This window comes from Pongo pygmaeus, chromosome 4 (genome assembly GCF_028885625.2).
Source record: "Pongo pygmaeus isolate AG05252 chromosome 4, NHGRI_mPonPyg2-v2.0_pri, whole genome shotgun sequence".
Classification (NCBI taxonomy): domain Eukaryota; kingdom Metazoa; phylum Chordata; class Mammalia; order Primates; family Hominidae; genus Pongo; species Pongo pygmaeus.
In genome coordinates, this window is record NC_072377.2 from 84,964,951 (window position 1) to 84,985,405 (window position 20,455).

Sequence of the window (20,455 nt, forward strand, 5' to 3'; positions counted from 1 at the left end):
TATTCTGCAGTTTCATTATTTGTCTAGGTGTCAATTTCTTTTTTGTTTGCTTAGATTATGTTATACCTCTTGAATCATGGATTCTTTTATCAGTTTTAAAAATGTCTCAGCCATTCCTCTTCAAATCTGACTTCTCTGTTTATTGTCTCTTTCTGGGACTTCAATTTGATGTGTATTTGAGCTTGACATTCTAACCATCATATCTCTTAATTTACATCTATTTTCCATTTTCTCATTTCTCTGTGCTACATTATGAGTAATTTCTTAAGATATATCTTCTAGTTCATTTATTCTATGTTCAGCTGCGTCATAATGAGTGGTTCAATTTGGTTCTTTCAAATCAACTTGGTCATTCTTAATAGTCTCTTGTTGCTTGCTCATAACTATGATTCCACACTTAGTTCTTTAAACATTCAATATAGGGCTTATTTATATCACTGTCTGACAGTTCCAGCATCTTCAGTCGTTAGCAGTCTACATCTGCTATTTCTTCTGTTGACTCTCATTCATTGTACCTCCTTGTGTGTTTGGTGATCTTTGGGAGTTCATTGTTTCATCTTAATCTGTAGGAATCCAGGGCCTAAACTGAATATAATTTCCTCAGAGAGCTTTTAGACCTGCTTCAGTCAGGAGCCAGAAGTTGGGGTCTGCTGACTTTGTGCCACTTCAGCCTCTTTCAAAAGGCCTACTTCAATGGGGGAATCCCAGTCTCAGCCCCTATTCCCAATGCTGGCATCCCAACTTCAGTAGAGTGGGAGGGTGGTCCTCAGAAATTTCTCCTACCTTTCAGAAGTCCAGAAATCCATCCTGTTCAGGGTCTAGTTGTGATGCAGTGGCAAAGTTCAAAAGAGCACATGGTCTGTCAAATAGCTGGAAGAAGACATCCTCTGCTGCTGTTTATTTTTTATCATATTAACAGAGAAAAGGCATGGAGTTCAGGAAGTTTAGACATTATGTCTAAAACTACCCAGATTTTCCCAAGCAATATGAAGAAAAAAGCAAAGCAAGAAATGGAAAACACACACACACACACATACACACACACACACAGAGAAAGAGACAGAGAGACAGAGACAGAGACACCGGAAAGAGAGGCTATGGCTCCTGCAGTTCTCTTGCCCGTTGACCCCTATGTTGTGGCTCAGGGTCATCCTATGAAACTATCTAATCCAGCTTCTTTGCTTTCCAGACACTCATCCAAGAGGAAGGATGGCCAGTATCTTTTCTAAGTTGCTAACTGGCCGCAATGCTTCTCTGCTGTTTGCTACCATGGGCACCAGTGTCCTGACCACCGGGTACCTGCTGAACCAGCAGAAAGTGTGTGCCGAGGTCAGGGAGCAGCCTAGGCTATTTCCTCCAAGGTAAGAGTTCCTGACTTTAAAATAACCTCAGGCCGGGCTCGGTGGCTCATGCATGTAATCCCTGAACTTTGGAAGGCCAGATCATGAGGTCAAGAGATCGAGACCATCCTGGCCAACATGGTGAAACCCCATCTCTACTAAAAATACAAAAAAATTAGCTGGGTATAGTGGCGCATGCCTGTAGTCCCAGCTACTTGGGAGGCTGAGGCAGGAGAGTCGCTTGAACCCGGGAAGTGGAGGTTGTAGTAAGCCGAGATCGCACCGCTGCACTCCAGCCTGGCAACAGAGCAAGACTCCGTCTCAAAACAAAACAAAACAAAAACAAAAACAAAAAAGCTTCAAAGACCAGCAAGAAATATGCTTTCCCCTGCTGGAAACTGTTAGCAAGGGTCCTTCTTTTTGCCTTTGAGGATGACTAAGTAAAACCGAAAATCATTTTGAGACTCATTAAGCCAGTGACCTGTGGTGTATACAAAGAAGTATAGCATCATCATTCTTGCTTAGAGCTTGCAGTCCAGTTGAATAGTAATAATGGGGATAGTTAACATTTGTGGAGCACTTTTATGTATGACCAGCACTTTACATGGAGTATCTGTTATTCATCTTAGGATCCTTCTGTGATGAAATGAAGGCCTAGAAAAATTAAACAGTGCCCAAGTTCACATAGCTAGTACAGCCAAATGCAAATCCAGGCCCCCTGATTCCAGACCCATGCCCCTCTCACTGCTCTACCACCTTCTGGAAAAAGGGATATCGTAGTACTGACTTTAAGTATCAGCTCTAAAGGACACTGCAGATGGAAAGTGGAGGAGTGGCGTGAGAGGGATGAAAATAACGTGTTTTCTCAGCCCTTGGAACCCTGCCATGGATGAGATACCATGCGCTGAGCAGAGTTTGAGTGGCATGCAGAATTCCACATAGGCAGGTATGGATGAGAGAGATGAGGAAAACCACTGAGGTGTCTCTGAGACATTTACTGTCTCTTATGGAAATCAGGATCTCTGAGGGAATTGCCAGCAACCCCCACGTACCTTGGGAATTCCTGAGGTGACATGACTTGTGTTTGAGGTTGTGGTTGTCCTATATCTCCTATTCCTCAATCAGTACACACCCCAGGGTGAGACAGCACCCAATTTGATTTCTATTATTCCAACAGATGTTTACTGAACACTGGTTTCAATAGCCAGGGACTGTTTTTCAAAAAGGCAAAGTCCCCGCTCTCGTGGAGCTTGCTTATTTTTTGAAACCTGGTGTATTCATTTATGACTCCTCGGCAGTTCTAGCCAAGTATCCCCGTGCCCACTGGCTGAAGGGAGCCTAGTGGAAGGATGGGCAAACAATAAGTCCTTCCATTGGACCCTTTCCTCAGGGGCTGCTGGCTGACAGCCTGCCCTCCTCCCCACACAGTGCAGACTACCCAGACCTGCGCAAGCACAACAACTGCATGGCCGAGTGCCTCACCCCCGCCATCTATGCCAAGCTTCGCAACAAGGTGACGCCCAATGGCTACACCCTGGACCAGTGCATCCAGACTGGAGTGGACAACCCTGGCCACCCCTTCATAAAGACTGTGGGCATGGTGGCTGGTGACGAGGAGTCCTATGAGGTAAAACTATTGGCTGCTGGTTCCAGGGTGAGAGGGATGCTCTGGATATGACTGACTTGCACAGTCTTGGGGGTCCTTTTCTTCTCTATGGGGCCAACTTTCTGCCTTCTCAGGAAGGGCTCTCATAAAGGGAAGCCAACTCCAGCAGAACCATCTGGAATGCTTTCTGAAACAATGAGGTCTATAGCTTCCCAGGGACAAGGCTTCCCTTGCTGCTGTGCTAAGATCCCTCCCTGTGGAGGAATGAATTGCATGACAGAACTCTCAGCTTGTCAAGCGGATGAGTTGGTACAGAAACAATAAAATTGAACGGTGTGTATTCACCAGTAAGACATTAGGAGCTGATGTGTTTGTGGCTGAGCTTTATTGGGTGGGGGTCGGGAGGAGGGTTCAGTATATCTTTAGGAATATGAGGAATTCTCCTCTTATTCTATTACTATTACTGATTTCTATTACTGATTAGACGATCACTGTAGCCCAGACTACTGAATTCACCAAGTCTGTTGGATAAATCCCATGACCTCGGCATCCTCATCCTCAATGCAGAAGCACAGGGTGGTCGGCTGGAACAGTGCTCAGCCACCATGCGTCCCCTCCACAGAGCAGCCTCTCCGCTGAGGCGAATGCCTGCAGCCCTCCTCCTTCAGGTCCACCCTTTTGGGTTCTTCTGTTGCAGGGAGCTGAAGGCAGTTCCCTAGAAAGGCAGCCATAGAGAAGAGAGGGAGCCATCTTGAATAAACACGACTGGTGGTTCATTTACGTACTGCAGTGCACAACCCTGGGTCTAGTTTGGGTCCCAAGCTAGCAGTAGCTCTCTGGACCCAAAGCCCTCCCCACTTCCCACAGCTCCCAAAGTCTGCAGGGTGCTTTGTTACAACTTCTTTTAACAATTTTTTTTTTTTTAACATAAAGGATATGCCTTAAGTTTTGTTTTTAGAATAGATTTTGCACGAGATCATTTGGGCTGGGGAAGGTCCGCATAGGATGAGAGGTCCCTGCTTCGCCCAAACTGCTGCTATGTACTTTCCTTCTGGTGTAGCCAGGTATTCAACAAATTTCATATGTAGCTTAATGTTTAGAATTTGACTTTCCCTTGAGCATAAAACTGTGCAGCCTCTGATCAGGTAGCTTCTTGTAACCTACAAAGGCAAACACGTCTAGGAAATTCCTTAAATTCCTAACCACAAGTATTTTCTTGCTCAGTCTGATGGTGGTGATTTTGGCAGAATCACTCGGGGGAGGTTAAGATGACAGAACTCACCAGCCCCACCCTATCTCAAGGGGCAAGATACCTTCAAAAGGCTTTCTCTCTTGTTGCTGTTATTATTATTAACCAATCCATTCTCACATCCATTTCCTATATGATAGTCCTGAAAATTTCAGAGAAGGAGGGCATCAACTTTGGCTTTTAAGATACAAGGGGCAAGTGAATGGAAAGGTCTTTGAATAGTAGGTGAACCAATTAAAGAGGAAACACCCATCTTCCCTCCTGCAGGTGTTTGCTGACCTTTTTGACCCCGTCATCAAACTAAGACACAACGGCTACGACCCCAGGGTGATGAAGCACACAACGGATCTGGACGCATCCAAGGTAAGCTCCAGCCTCCCTCTCCTTCTCCACGAAGCTGGCACTCCAGAGCCCAGGGGGAAGGCCCCTGGAGAGAGGGGTTCCCCGCTCTAAGTCAGATACCCCTGGAAAGCACTGTGACTGCCCTGGCACAGCCTTCCTTCTGGAGGGCCACAGAGAAGGTGAGGAGGGTCCCAAAGTCTGTTTTCTTTAATAAATACAACTAGGGAAGGGTTGGTCATTGGGAACTTTAAACCTTTCCTAAAGCTACTCCCTTTTTCATCCCAAACCACCCAGTGACAGTCAAGGACCCCAGACCACGCTATATAAAACAGCTTTCCCCTTTACTAGTCGAAGGCCCGTGCCGCAAGACTTCCGGAATGTGTCCAACTTACGGATTGTGCAGTCGTGCACAGTGCCTGAGGGTCCCCAGGGAAACTGCAGATTGGCGGATTAGAACCCACTGTGGCTGTGGCAGGACTGTGGTCCGAGGCTGGCCGCAGTGACCCCACAGTCTGCTTGGCAGATCACCCAAGGGCAGTTCGACGAGCATTATGTGCTGTCTTCTCGGGTTCGCACCGGCCGCAGCATCCGTGGGCTGAGCCTGCCGCCCGCCTGCACCCGGGCCGAGCGGAGGGAGGTAGAGAACGTGGCCATCACTGCCCTGGAGGGCCTCAAAGGGGACCTGGCTGGCCGCTACTACAAGCTGTCCGAGATGACGGAGCAGGACCAGCAGCGGCTCATCGATGTGAGTAGCAGACGGGGGCTCCCTGGGGAAGGACTGGACCAAAGGCTCTGACCCGCACAGGAAGGCCTCTCCTGGTGCTCTGCTCAGTCCTTACCCTGGCCGGGAGCTTGCTGGGCTCCACCCCTGGGCTCAGCCCAAGAGCATCTACTTGTTCAGTGTAAGGAAGAAAGATGAGGCCATACACTGTATTTGTCAAGCCACTGAAACATTCTATGGATAGAATCTGCATAGGAAACTCCAATATGGAGATGGTGCCTGTGGTTAGGAGGGTGGAGATGAATGGAGGATCTCCTAGCTTGTTGATAAATGGGAACAGTTAGGTGTGGAAATCCTGTCTGTGCCCAGAAGATGGTTTCCATTATCACAGCCAGAGAAAATCCTGGAAGCTAAGAAAATCTAGAAAGGAAATTCCAGGTGGGAGGCCTGCCCTGACTCTTGTGGAGCAAGCCTCTGCATTTCCTGGTGGGGTTGATTCCTGCTGCTTCCACCATGTCTACCACGGCTTCCCTCTGGCACCAGGGTGCACAAAACTCAAGTCCCTTACTTATCTTTGTCTTAGCACAGCTAAAACAAGATAGCATTTTCAAAAGTAACTTTAAATTCTTTAAAAAAAAAAAAAAAGCAGAAACAAAATTTTGTCATTTCAAAAGATGCAAATGCTAAGAAATATGCCTCATTTCCAAACCAGACAGGCCAACTATATGGCCTATGGGCCTCAGTCTCCTTGTCTCTGTGGCCACCAGGCCAACTATTTTCCTGCCCAGTTACAGAACAAGCCCCCCTCCACCTCAAGTAGCCACCCTGGTTTCCTGCTTAAGGGACATGCTGCTCCTGGGCAGTGGCAGGTCACAATCCTCTCCTGGCTGAAGTCTCTGATCTCTCCCACTTAGAGACTGTAGGACTCCTCTCCCCACATCCACTTGGTTTCTTACCTGTGTAATCATATTTGAATATATCTCACTGTAGAGTATGTGGGTAACTATGCAAGAAAGAGTAGTATACACATTGAAAAAAAAAGTTAGTCTTGACTTTGATTTTGATATGTTGAATAGTACACTGCAGTGGTTAAAGGCATAGGCTTGGGAGTCACAGAAGTCTAGATTTGAATCTATACTCTGCTACTTCCTACAACCATCCTATTGGACAGGTTGTTTGATCTCTCTGAATCTGTTTTCTTCATTTATAAAATAGAATAATTACACTTATTTCATAGAGTTGTGAAGATTAAAGGAAATAAAAGCCTGTAATCTAGAGCCTGGCACAGTCAGCATTAATGGTAACTATTTTTATTTATTGATCATTACTGTACATCTCTAATACTTTTTAATGAAATAAATAATAAATGAAGCAATAATGCTAGAAACAGAGAATGACCACTGTGTAGAACAGCCTTTTCAGGATAGTATCCCTCATTCATTGCTCACTCAGCCATTGCATAGGGTTGGCATTGGTAGTGTATACCCACTCCACAGTGATTTAATGAGTTCCAAATGGACTAACCCAGTGTTTTCCAACATTAGCTGCATGCTAGAATCACCTGAAGAGTTTTTAGAAAGGCCTGATGCCCAGATCAGTCTATAACAACTAGGTCAGAATCTCTGGGGGATGGGAAGTAGGCATTGTTTGAAGCTCCCAGGTTATTCTAGTGGGCAGCCAAAGCTAAGAACCACTGCCTAAGAGACAGCAGCCATGATAAGTGGGTTGGAACTTGTTCACCTGGTACTTGCAGTCCTGTTTGATCTCATCAGTCTCTCCTCTCTGCTTTATCCCTTTTGGCCTACAGGACCACTTTCTGTTTGATAAGCCAGTGTCCCCTTTATTAACATGTGCTGGGATGGCCCGTGACTGGCCAGATGCCAGGGGAATCTGGTATGGATGCAGCATTTTCACATTTGCAATATCTGTAGAGGATCTCTTTGAGATCACCTGCTTATCCTAACCTGGAGTTGCTGTGTACTGCAGTTGACAGCATGCCCAGACTGAGCTAAACGGAAAAGACTACTTGGAAAGTGTGTGTGTGTCTGTGTGTGTGTGTGTCTAAGTATTGTGGTGTTTCTAAGATGTGTAGAAATATGACTTGGTTTGCATGAATTATGTACTTGAAGGAACAGAAATAAAAATGTTCATGTGCAGCTGCTCTGTAGGGATGGACAGGCAGGATCTATGGAGCAACCATGTGAAATGTTGCATATCTTCAACATCTTGGGTGGAAGGTAACCCCCACCCCCTTTTTAGAGCACAAGATTTTGGTTGAATCTTTTAGAAGACAAAACGTTCTTGTTAGTGTCAAAGCCAAATGTTATATAGTTGAATTACTGTCATCCTAGTCAGAGGACCTAGGGGGAATTATATTCTTGTTTGGTAAAAACATGACATCTTTTAGGGTGAGAGTTGGTCTTAATCTTCCTTCTGTCAAAGTAACATTATTTTGTCATACTTGCTCAGGCACAGTTAAGAGATTAGGGCCATCTAGGAAATGAGGAAGGTGAAATGAAGCAATCAAGCTAGGGAGGTAATGGGAATTTTCATGTGTTGAAACAAATGCAATTAACACTCAGTACCATATTTCTCTCTTCATTAGGCATAATTATGATAAGACATTTCTTATCTGGATAAATGAGGAGGATCACACCAGGGTAATCTCAATGGAAAAAGGAGGCAATATGAAACGAGTATTTGAGCGATTCTGTCGTGGACTAAAAGAAGTAAGATGTTATCTGAGATTTCTGGATATTTATTAAAATAAAATTACCGTATTGTTTGTTCTTGAAAGACGACACTATGGTAACTTCCAAGATGGAGCTAATTTTTTTCTAGAAATCAAAGCTTTTTAATTTTTTTGAGATGGAATTTCACTTGTCACCCAGGCTGGAGTGCAGTGGCGTGATATCAGCTCACTGCAACTGCTGCCTCCCAGGTTCAAGTGATTATCCTGCCTCAGCCTCCAGAGTAGCTGGGATTACAGGTGCCACCACCACACCTGGCTAATTTTTGTATTTTTAGTAGAGAGGGGTGTTTCACCATGTTGGCCAGACTAGCCTCGAACTCCACCACAGGTGATCTGCTGGCCTCAGCCTCTCAAAGTGCTGGGATTACAGGCACGAGCCACCGTGCCCAGCCTCAAGGCATTTTTTGGAGTGCAACTTCCAAGGTAGTGCTTCAGAAAATAGGTGACTTTCTCTTGTTATTGGAAAGCTATTATGCTTACCTCCCCATTCCACTGTGGTTTGGGGAAGTCTGTGGATCACTACTTGTTTTTTGATTTATTTAATATCGCTCTGAGCTATTCTAAGCATAGAGATGATAGAGAATGTAGCCTGACCATAGACTCAACTGCTGATAATTCCTATATTCTCCTACTCTTTTGGCATGAAAAATGCCACCAACTAACATTCATTGAGTGCTTAGTACGGGCCAGGTACTATGTTGACTGCTTTACATCAGGGGTCCTCAACCCCGGGGCCACGGACCTGGTACGGATCTGTGGCCTGTTAGGAACTGGGCCACACAGCAGGAGGTGAGTGGTGGGTAAGCCAGCATTACTACCTGAGCTCTGCCTCCTGTCAGATCAGCAGAGCCATGAGATTCTCATGATTCTCATAGAAGCACAAACCCTATTGTGAACTGCGCATGTTGAGGGATCTAGGTTGCATGTTCCTTATGAGAAGCTAATGCCTGATGATCTGAGGTGGAACAACAGTTTCATCCCAAAACGTTCCCTCCCTATGAGCCGAGGAAAAATTGTCTTTCAAGACACCAGTCCCTGATGCCAAAATGGTTGGGGACCACTGCTTTACATGGTTCATTTAACTTAATTGGGCCATTTTAATAGTCTGGTAGGAGAGGTATTATTTTCGCTTAAAGGAGTACTATAAATTTACCTTAATTTCATTCATGCCAGAGGAGGGTACACATCTCTCTCCCTGGTGTTAGGGATGTGCTGAATGAATGGATGTTGGAAAATGCTGTCATTTGTTCACTGTGGTTCTACTTGTAGGTAGAACGGTTAATCCAAGAACGAGGCTGGGAGTTCATGTGGAATGAGCGCCTAGGATACATTTTGACCTGTCCTTCGAACCTTGGAACAGGACTACGAGCTGGTGTCCATGTTAGGATCCCAAAGCTCAGCAAGGTACTGTTATATGCCCAGTGGCCCTGATGGGCCAGGATCAGCTCAGATGCGACTGCTTTGTGGAGGAAGAAAACATCAATGCCCATTCCTTAGCCCTTACTTTCTCTATCTACAATATAAAAATAAGAAAAAAATTAAGTTTACCTCAAAAGACATTTGTATTAGTTAGAATAAAAGGTTAAGGGGCTGTAAGAAAAAGATGGTAGCTTCAAGAATAAGGCCTTTACATTTTTCCTCATGTAACACATCAGGATATGTAGGCTCTGCGCTCTCTGGTTCTTTCTATCTCCTTTCTCTGTCTCTCCTTGTTCAAGCAGTTCTCAAACTTGAGCATGGTTCTTTCCTGGTTCAAGCAGTTCTCAAACTTGAGCATGGTTCTTTCTATCTCCTTTCTCTGTCTCTCCTAGTTCCCGCAGTTCTCAAACTTGAGCATGCATGAGATCACCTGAAGGACTTGGTAAAACACAAGTTGCTAGGCCCCACCTGCAGAATTCGCATTTCTAACAAGTTTCCAGGTGATGCTGGGGTTGTTGGTCAAGGGACTACACTCGGAGGAACGCTGTCTGAGAGCACTCTTCTTAGAGACCTACAAAGAGACTTAGACTCCCACACAATAATAGTGAGGGAAATTTATAGCACCAAATGCCCAAAGGAGAAAGCAGGAAAGATCTAAAATTGACACCCTAACATTACAATTAAAAGAGCTAGAGAAGTGAGAGCAAACAAATTCAAAAGCTAGCAGAAGACAAGAAATAACTAAGATCAGAGCAGAACTGAAGGAGATAGAGACACAAAGACACAAAAAACCCTTGAAAAAATCAGTGAATCCAGGAGCTGGTTTTTTGAAAAGATTAAGAAAATAGACCGCTAGTCAGACTAAAAAGAGAGAAGAATCAAATAGACACAATAAAAAATGATAAAGGGGCTATCACCACTGATCCTACAGAAATACAAACTACCATCAGAGAATACTATAAACACCTCTGTGCAAATATACTAGAAAATCTAGAAGAAATGGATAAATTCCTGGACACATACACCCTCCCAAGACTAAACCAGGAAGAAGTCAAATCTCTGAATAGACCAAAAACAAGTTCTGAAATTGAGGCAGTAATTAATAGCCTACCAACAAAAAAAAGTCCAGAACCAGACGATTCACAGCCGAATTCTACCAGAGGTACAAAGAGGAGCTGGTACCATTCCTTCTGAAACTATTCCAAATAGAAAAAGAGGGACTCCTCCCTAACGCATTGTATGAGGCCAGCATCATCCTGATACGAAAACCTGGCAGAGACACAATAAAAAAAGAAAAATTTCAGGGCAATATCTCTGATGAACACTGATGTGAAAATCCTCAATAAAATACTGGCAAACCAAATCCAGCAGCACATCAAAAACCTTATCCACCACAATCAACTCAGCTTCATCTCTGAGATGCAAGGCTGGTTCAACATATGCAAATCAATAAATGTAAACCATCACGTAAACAGAACCAATGACAAAAACCACGATTATCTCAATAGATGCAGAAAAGGCCTTTGACAAAATTCAACAGCCCTTCATGCTAAAAGTTCTCAATAAACTAGGTATTGATGGAACATATCTCAAAATTATAAGAGCTATTTATGACAAACCCACAGCCAATATCATACTGAATGGGCAAAAGCTGGAAGCATTCCCTTTGAAAACTGGCACAAGACAGGGATGCCCTCTCTCACCACACCTATTCAACATAGTGTTGGAAGTTCTGGCCAGGGCAATCAGGCAAGAGAAAGAAATAAAGGGTATTCAAACAGGAAGAGAGGAAATCAAGTTGTCTCTGTTTGCAGATGACATGATTGTATATTTAGAAAACTCCATCATCTCAGCCCAAAATCTCCTTAAGCTGATAAGCAACTTCAGCAAAGTCTCAGGATACAAAATCAATGTGCAAAAATCACAAGCATTCCTATACACCAATAATAGACAAACAGCCAAATCATGAATGAACTCCCATTCACAATTGCTTCAAAGAGAATAAAATACCTAGGAATACAACTTACAAGGGATGTGAAGGACCTCTTCAAGTAGAACTACAAACCACTACTCAAATAAAAGAGGAGACAAACAAATGGAAAAACGTTCCATGCTCATGCATAGGAAGAATCAATTATAGTGAAAATGGCCATACTGCCCAAAGTAATTTATAGATTCAATGCTATCCCCAATCAAGCTACCATTGACTTCACAGAATTAGAAAAAACTACTTTAAATTTCATATGGAACCAAAAAGGAGCCCGTATAGCCAAGTCAATCCTAAGCAAAAAGAACAAAGCTGGAGGCATCATGCTACCTGACTTCAAACTGTACTACAAGGCTACAGTAACTAAAACGCATGGTACTTGTACCAAAGCAGATATATAGACCAATGGAACACAACAGAGGCCTCAGAAATAACACCACACATCTACAACTATCTGATCTTTGACAAACCTGGCAAAAACTAGAAATGGGGAAAGGATACCCTGTTTAATAAATGGTGTTGGGAAAACTGGCTAGCCATATGCAGAAAACTGAAATTGGACCTCTTCCTTACACTTTATACAAAAAGTAACTCAGGATGGATTAAAAACTTAAACATAAGACCTAAAAACCCTAGAAGAAAACCTAGGCAATACCATTCAGGACATAGGCATGGGCAAAGATTTCATGACTAAAACACCAAAAGCAATGGCAACAAAAGCCAGAATTGACAAATGGGATCTAATTAAAGAGCTTCTGCATAGCAAAATGAATTATCAGAGTGAACAGGCAACCTACAGAATGGCAGAAAATTTTCGCAATCTATCCATCTGACAAACGGCTAATATCCAGAATCTACAAGGAACTTAAACAAATTTACAAGAAAAAAACAACCCCATCAAAAAGTGGGCAAAGGATATGACCAGACACTTCTCAAAAGAAGACATTTATGTGGCCAACAAACATGAAATAAAAGCTCATCATCACTGGTCATTAGATAAATGCAAATTAAAACCACACTGAGATACCATCTCACGGCCAGTTAGAATGGTGATCATTAAAAAGTCAGGAAACATGCTGGAGAGGATGTGGAGAAATAGGAATGCTTTCACACTGTTGGTGGGAGTGTAAATTAGTTCAACCATTGTGGAAGACAGTGTGGCGATTCCTCAAGGATCTAGAACCAGAAATACCATTTGACCCAGCAATCTCATTACTGGGTATATACCCAAAGGATTATAAATCATTCTGTAAAGACACATGCACACGTGTGTTTATTGAGTCACTGTTCACAATAGCAAAGACTTGGAACCAACCCAAATGCCCATCAATGATAGACTGGATAAAGAAAATGTGGCACACATACACCATGGAATACTATGCAGCCATAAAAAAGGATGAGTTCATGTCCTTTGCAGGCACATGGATGAAGCTGGAAACCATCGTTCTCAGCAAACTAACACAAGAACAGAAAAGCAAACACTGTATGTTCTCACTCATAAGTGGGAGTTGAACAAAGAGAACACATGGACACAGGGAGGGAAACATCACACACTGGGGCCTGTCGGGGGGTGGGGGTTTGGGGAAGGGATAGCATTAGGAGAAATACCTAATGTTGATGATGGGTTGATGGGTGCAGCAAACCACCATGGCACGTGTATACCTATTTAACAAACCTGCACATTCTGCACATGTATCCCAGAACTTAAAGCATATATATATGTATATATATATATGTGTGCTTTAATATATATTAAATATATATTTATATATTATAAATATATATATTTAATAAATATATTTATTAAATATATTTAATAAATATATTTATTTATTATAAAGTTAAACTGTTATCTCTCACTATATGTCTTTTGTCAGTAAATGCACCAATGATTATGAATCAATTTTGCCTCTTAGCACATTTAAGTATTATCCCTTTGTCCTAGGACCCACGCTTTTCTAAGATCCTGGAAAACCTAAGACTCCAGAAGCGTGGCACAGGTGGTGTGGACACTGCCGCAGTCGCAGATGTGTACGACATTTCCAACATAGATAGAATTGGTCGATCAGAGGTAATGTCTCTCTCTTTCCTAACATGAACTAACAAAATCAGCCTAAGAGAGAATAGAGAAAAGCAAACAGCCTAACCATTTTCACAAAATTCGAGACCTCCTCTTCGCACATTGAGTCCTGAGTTATGTTAGCTTTTCATTCTGTAACATTATTCTTCCATGGGAAATAACTGCATAAAGGGAAACATAATGTGAGCTGAGAATTTATAGGCAAGTATAGGAATTCACAGTGGGAATTCACAGGGTCAGTTGTCACTGACCTGCCATGAGAGCTATTCCAACAATCCTCAGCGAGCAGGAGCTCTGTTATGCTAAAGGACTGCAGTTTTTTTATTACTGTAAAGTCAGAACATCTATGCTATCCCTCAGGGTGGCAAAATAATGAAATTTTCTCTTGGTTCTGAATTTGGTTCTGAATTTTCTTTGGTGAAGGCTACAAATGATCATCTTCACTTTGGTGTTCTTAGATACTCGATGGTTTCTAAACTTTTATTTCTTAGGCTAAAGATAGCAAATACGTGATGTGCTAGGTTTAGATAAGTTTGTGCTCATAAAATCTTTAGGATTCTGTGATGAATATGTAGGATGAAAAGGATTCATAGACTTTGTGTGGGCTGAAACAATGAATGAGGCAAAAAGATCACAGGTAAGGAACATGCAGCTGAATGCTAAGCAAATACTGATCATGGTAAGTTATACCAGCTTATCTGGATGTGGTCCCATTGGACATATTATGCCCATCATTAATTTTAAAGCCTCTTCTCATAACAAAACTGTTAATAATTCAGTGACTGGTTATTAAATCTGTGGATTATCAAAGTTCTCTCTTCTTCCTTACCAGTTTTTGAATATTTCACTGCCTATTGATATCCCTACCAGTAAGTACACTGAGGACAAAAGGAAAGGAAGAAACACTCAAAACAATTAGATCAGCCAGTGTGCTATCAGCTCTGGTAAAGTACTTGAGGGACACGCAACTATAATACCACAACTTCTGAAATTTACTGAATGTGTGGTGTAGTGAACAAAGAAAATCTGCAAGTCTATCCCTGTTGATTCTAATATTAACTAGATATTTATTACTGGAAAACAATGTAGTTAATGCTTAAAAAATGTTAAGTCTAACTATACTAGGCAGTCACTATAAAAGTGAGGAAAATGCCAAAAAATAATTTTAAAACACCATTTATTTAACCCAACAACCCTGATAACCATTGTGAACATTATTCTAAATGGCCCTTCATTCTTTTTAAAAACTACTCAAAAAACTTTACATGTATAGTATTATAACCAAATACTGGTTATAATTTTTTTCCAATGCATTATATCATGAACATTTTCCCACAATATTAAGTATTCTTCAAAAACATGATTTTTAATCACAGTAAAGATAATCCATTATCTATTTAATGATGTTTTCCTGATTTTATGTTTGACCATCTCTATACATAATTCTAATCACAACTCTGGTTATTTAGTTAGGATATACTTCTAGGAAAGGAATTCCTGGGTTAAAACCAGGGTTCCCTATTTATGACCAAGTTTTCTACCAGATTTATACCAAGATAGAGTCCTACTGGCGGTGAGTGAGAGACCTGTCTCACCATACTCTCACCAACACTGGAAGGGATCAAAAGGATAAGTAGAAAACATGTGTTTTAGTTAGTAGTGACTAACATTCTGATTCAACCCTCTCTTGGGGCCTAAGTTTCCTTATGCATATAAAGAGATAAGGAGGCAGCTGGAGTATGTGATGCCTAAGAGCTAACATTCAACTAACATTCAATGGTCCCTTCCATCCTTGCTGCTCATTCTTGAGTTGTATAATGTATGTCTGGAATTAAGTAATTTCTCTCTTAATTTGGGTTTCCTTGGGAGCAGTGCAAGTCATTTGCTTAGGAGGTGATCCCAGGGGAAAAAAATATTAAGTAGATGTGCTCTGGTTTAAGGAAAACAAATATTTGGAAACCAAAGTTCTATACAGAGTTTTTTAAGAACAGGAATTTTAGAAAGTATATCTTAATTTGCAAAACTTCATTTCATTAATAAGTTTGCCTAGCATAGTACAAACATGATTTAGTTGCCAAACATTTGACATTAATTTTTCAGGAAGACACCCACTGTATTAATGATGATATCTGAACTATATTAGCATATCCAGTGCTCAGATAGATTAGTGGCAGGTCAGAATTCAGATCCAGGCCAAAGAAAAACACAAGGGTGTCACTGTAGTCTTATTTCTAGACAAACTCTGATATTTTATAGCAGACACTGGTAGGAAAAAATGTTTGAGATGCAAACTAATGGTTTTCATATAGTAAAAAAGCTTTCACATACAAAGTAGTATCCCCATCTTAACTATGGAAAGATTGAGAGAAACCCTTATATCTCTGCCTTCCATCTCTGAGAAGGAATTGTTGTGACCATCTAAGTGGCAAGTTCTTGTTTATCACACTACTGTTCCTGTTAATCAATGCCCTGCAGATGTCTTCTATTCAAATTAATCATTCATCTTCTTCACTGTCAAAGGTTGAGCTTGTTCAGATAGTCATCGATGGAGTCAATTACCTGGTGGATTGTGAAAAGAAGTTGGAGAGAGGCCAAGATATTAAGGTGCCACCCCCTCTGCCTCAGTTTGGCAAAAAGTGAACTTTCCCTTTCCCAATTTATAAATAATCTGTCTGCTGGTACGACAGACATAAATCTCTACTCTGAGAGTTTTTGTACACTTGGAAAAATATAAAGTTGTAGATCCTGCCTATCTTTACAATAAAACTCTCCTTAATATATCTTTGCTTTGTTTCTCTGATTTTTAAAATAATATTAGGAAGGGCAAACACATCTGATTACAAGTAGACAAGAAGCAAAATATTTTAAGACAATAAAACTAATATTTGTAAGTTTTGATTTTGCCACAACTTCCACACACCTCTAAATAACCCTTTAGCTATCTAGATGTTAGTCAACCCTTTTGGAAATCTCTTATGGACCCCATTGGAAAGTGAGAAATTAATATAATAAACAATTTTCTGGCAAATGGAGCAAGAGGAGACTTACTTACCTGTTGAAAGTGTGGAAATAAAGACTATACAAAGAGAGGCTACTTATTTATTCAGACTTTGCTGTCACAAGGGTATCAGCTATCATCACTTGCATTTGGCAGAGACTCAAAGGCAGGCAGAGACATGAGAAATCTTCATGGTGAAAGAAAGGGGAGGCTTCAGGTATACTCTGATTGGGGTTGCAGGCACGGGGAAGTTAGAGACAGGCTACCTAGAAGTGGGGTATGCTATGTGATTATTTTGGGAAGCATATTTGGTTTTATCTGATTGGTCCTGAGTTTGAGGCAGGGGCAAAAATTAGGGAAACCAGCAGTCATTGACCAAGTCCTGACCATCATGTACTGATTGTTACAGAGGTTAGGGTTTGGCCTCCTAGAATGGTTGCTTTAGAGGTTGTGGGTGAGAGTTCTGTTGTCCTGTGGTCTAGCCATTGTCTCTGTATACTCAGTCTCTTAAAAACAATTCAAAATTTGATGTCGGAAATACTGAAAATGTTTTTAGCATAATCTGAAAGCAGAATTCTTCCTTTAGCATGCAGATTGTTACCTTGAATCTTGTTATTTTCTGTCTATCCTGTGATGTCTATAGCCTGAAGGAACACGATAGAGTAGGTAGGAGCAATTAATTGTGTAACAAGTTAGGAAACAGCTCCACACACAAAAGATAAATACTTTTTAATAGAAATGAGATCAAGTTATGCACCCTATAGTAAGTAAGCACTGCAGGTGCTACAGTTAAACTGGTGCTTTAGTGTATGCATTTGTATTCCCTCCTGCTATATTGAAAACAAGTATAAGAAGATTACAATTGTGCTGGTGCTAATATGCACTACTCTAACTGGTATATGGTAGAAATTCAGAAAGAGGAAACCATACCAATATAATTTGGAACATCATGCTCAGTACCCCAAATGGGAGAGGGTGAAGGGCTGTTCCTCCAACCAACGCCTGAAGGAAAAAGGGAGGATCACAACCTCAGGCAGTGGTTGATACTCTTGGGTTAGAGAAAGGGTAGACAAGGCTGGTGTCATGGTAAGCACACCGACTCTATAGCCACACTGCTGGGGTACAAGTCCCAATTCTCCAATTATATGACATTGAGTTATTTAATCTCTAGGTTCCTCAGTTTCCTCTAGATAAAATGAGAACAATGATTATACCTATTGCATTGGGTTGTCGGGAGGATGAAATTAATTAGTATATGAAAGTTTACTTACCAGTGTTCAATGCACATATTATGTAGGCATTTGCTAAATAAATAAATCAGTATTATAATCAAATGATCCATCTATGAATATGCCTTAACACTATCTTTTAGGGCAAGCCAACAGGACTCATGGTCCCTCTTCTGAAAGACCTTATGAACTAAGCGGTAAATGGAAGCAAATTCACATTGCTAAATAAGCATTATGCTCATAAGCATAAGTGGGCTGAAGAGACTAGACAGATGTATATACCAACATTTCATTTAAGAAAAGCTGAAAAAAACAAGTATTGTCATAAAGTATAGGGCTACTGACATACTAAGTCTTGTAATCTATACCACAACATCTAAAGCAACAGCAACATCAACAAGAATTAACTAAATATGTAAGGGACAGAGAATTCCAGATAACACCTCTCTCCTTTTTGGTGCTGCATTTTTATCTAATTTATTTCTCACCCCATCCATTAGTTTTAATTCATCAATAACCTCAGTGACGTTCGCTTTCAATACTGGCTTGCTCACAGACTGCTAGTACTTCATCTTTAAATTATCTACATTTCAAACTCTTCATTTATTGGGCTGTTTGACCTCTGGTATATTATCAGGAATGTACTCGTGTGACTTTACTCCTTACAAACAATATTCATAACCAAAGACAGTCATTTAAACCAAGTCTACAATGGATTCCTCAACACTCGATCTGGCACCTCACTTTCCTTCAAAATCCTCCATATTCATCAACTATTTTTCCTGACAGCTCTTCAACCAATTTTCAGATTATGTAATAGCACTTAAATAGGATACAAGAATATGCTTTCTCCTCAAGCACTGACAAGCATTTGAGTGATCTCATCCTGTTTGCAGAAGTTGTGATAAGTTTTAATTTTGCCACAAGAAACAAGCATATTGGCAATATTACAGTCAAAATAAGATCTTTTATGAGTCCATTGGAAGAGATAAAGGGACTTTTAATTATTAATTAAAATGCTAATTGAATACCATATCTTCCAGCCAAGGGAGCCATATAGCATGCAAATAGTTCCTGTTTACTAAGGTCTAGTTCAATCAGTATTCATCAAACAGTCATATGAACAGCATGGTTCTGAGTCACAGGCCTTTTAAAATTTGCTGCATTCCTTACATCAGAGGCAGATGCAATGAGAAAGCTTTGATGGCTGAAAAATCATTCTGGCTCTCTTCCACAGGGGAAGAGAATGTTCTCCTTGACTTTTGGGCTTCCACAGTAAGTCTGCTTATGGAGACTGAGCTACTCTCCCCAAGCCAAACATCATAAAAGAGCATGTCTGAACGTTCTGAAAGAAGCCAAAATAATTTTTTTTTTCCTTGAGACAAAGTCTCACTCTGTCACCTAGGCTGATGAAGTGGCACGATCATGGCTCAAACTCCCAAGCTCAAGTGATCCTCCCACCTCAGCCTCCTGAGTAGCTGTGATAACAGGTGCACGCCACCATGCCCAGCTAATTTTTAATTTTTTTGTAGAGACAGGGTCTTACTATGTTGCCCAGGCTCGTCTTGAACTCTTGGACACAAGCAATCCTCCTGCCTTGGCCTCCCAAAGTGCTGGGATAACAGGCATGAGCCACTGTGCCCAGCCCAAAAAGAAGTTGTTTTGAGGTCAAAAAATTCGCATGAAATTCAGGCTCAACCACTAATCAGCTACATGACCAAAGGTAAATTATTTAACTCAATAGTCTTGGTTTCATTTGTAAAATGGAGAGAATTCCTGCCTTATAAAGTTTTTATGATGATTAAATAAGGCAGTGACTTACTTTTTATTTTTTTCCTTTTACTGTAACCTATGGGAAGAAATATATTTTACATTAGAACCCAGTACACAAACAGGCAGGCTGCAGGCTCTGGGAGACAGCCAGAAAACTGTGAGTGCCCAAGGTGTGAAAGTGTGAAAGGGGGATCATTTGCCCCCAAACACACATCTTCACTGGGGAATCTGAAGGTCCAGATCACAGAAGAATTTGACCTTGCCTGGGAGCTAAGACAGATTTAGAGAGCTGAGCCAAATACAGGGGTAGGGGAAGCAACAGGAAGAGTCTTGTGGGTAACTTTCCATCCCCAGGGAAGCCATTTCTGACTCTGTCTCTCAGGTATCCTTGGGGAGGGCTGCCAGTGAAATTGGGGGAAAGACCACAAGGAGAAGGAAATTTCCAGCTGAACTTTGTAACAATTTCAACCAAACACAAAGTCTCCTGGACACAACCTGGGGAGGGGACAAACAGGGAGTGCAGATACAAGCACAGAAGCTGTGGCAGGCAGGGAGGCATGAAATCTGAAAGCCTTGCTTGCTTCCTCAGTCAGAAGGCATGGAGCCTGCGGCAAGTCCTCAGCCCCACTCACCCGCTGCCTGGAAATAAACTCAGAGCAGCTGGGGATGGGGCAACCAGGCCTCTCGGGTTGCATGGGAGCTGGTAACGCCTGTAACTGCCAGCTTTCCCCCACTTCCCTGGCAACATGCATGACAAAGCAAAGGCAGCCATAATCCTCCTGGAAACATAACTTCATTGGCCTGAGAACCACACCCCCATACCCCACAGCAGCTGCAGCAACCCCTAACCAAGGAGAGTCTGAGCTCAGACACACCTAACCCTGCCCCCACCTGATGGTCTTTCTCTATCTGCCCTGGTAGCCAAACACAAAGGACATAATTTCTTGGGAGCTCTATGG

The 20,455-nt window shown here is 41.7% G+C and overlaps 1 protein-coding gene and 1 long non-coding RNA gene across 2 annotated transcripts in view; one reads left to right on the top strand and one right to left on the bottom strand.

Moving 5' to 3' along the window:
• LOC134739628 (uncharacterized) overlaps nucleotides 1–20,455 on the bottom strand; it is a 56,195-nt gene that overhangs the window by 10,613 nt on the left and 25,127 nt on the right. Inside the window, exon 2 of the long non-coding RNA XR_010126473.1 lies at nucleotides 784–3,661. This is a non-coding gene — a long non-coding RNA (uncharacterized LOC134739628). The remainder of the gene's footprint in view (nucleotides 1–783; nucleotides 3,662–20,455) is intronic.
• CKMT2 (creatine kinase, mitochondrial 2) lies at nucleotides 1,210–16,276 on the top strand. The gene is made up of 9 exons (XM_054489814.2): nucleotides 1,210–1,361; nucleotides 2,769–2,967; nucleotides 4,463–4,558; nucleotides 5,061–5,282; nucleotides 7,066–7,151; nucleotides 7,864–7,987; nucleotides 9,280–9,414; nucleotides 13,362–13,487; nucleotides 16,017–16,276. Exons 1-9 carry the CDS (start codon nucleotides 1,210–1,212, stop codon nucleotides 16,134–16,136), a joined length of 1,260 nt encoding a protein of 419 aa, XP_054345789.1. The 3' UTR covers nucleotides 16,137–16,276.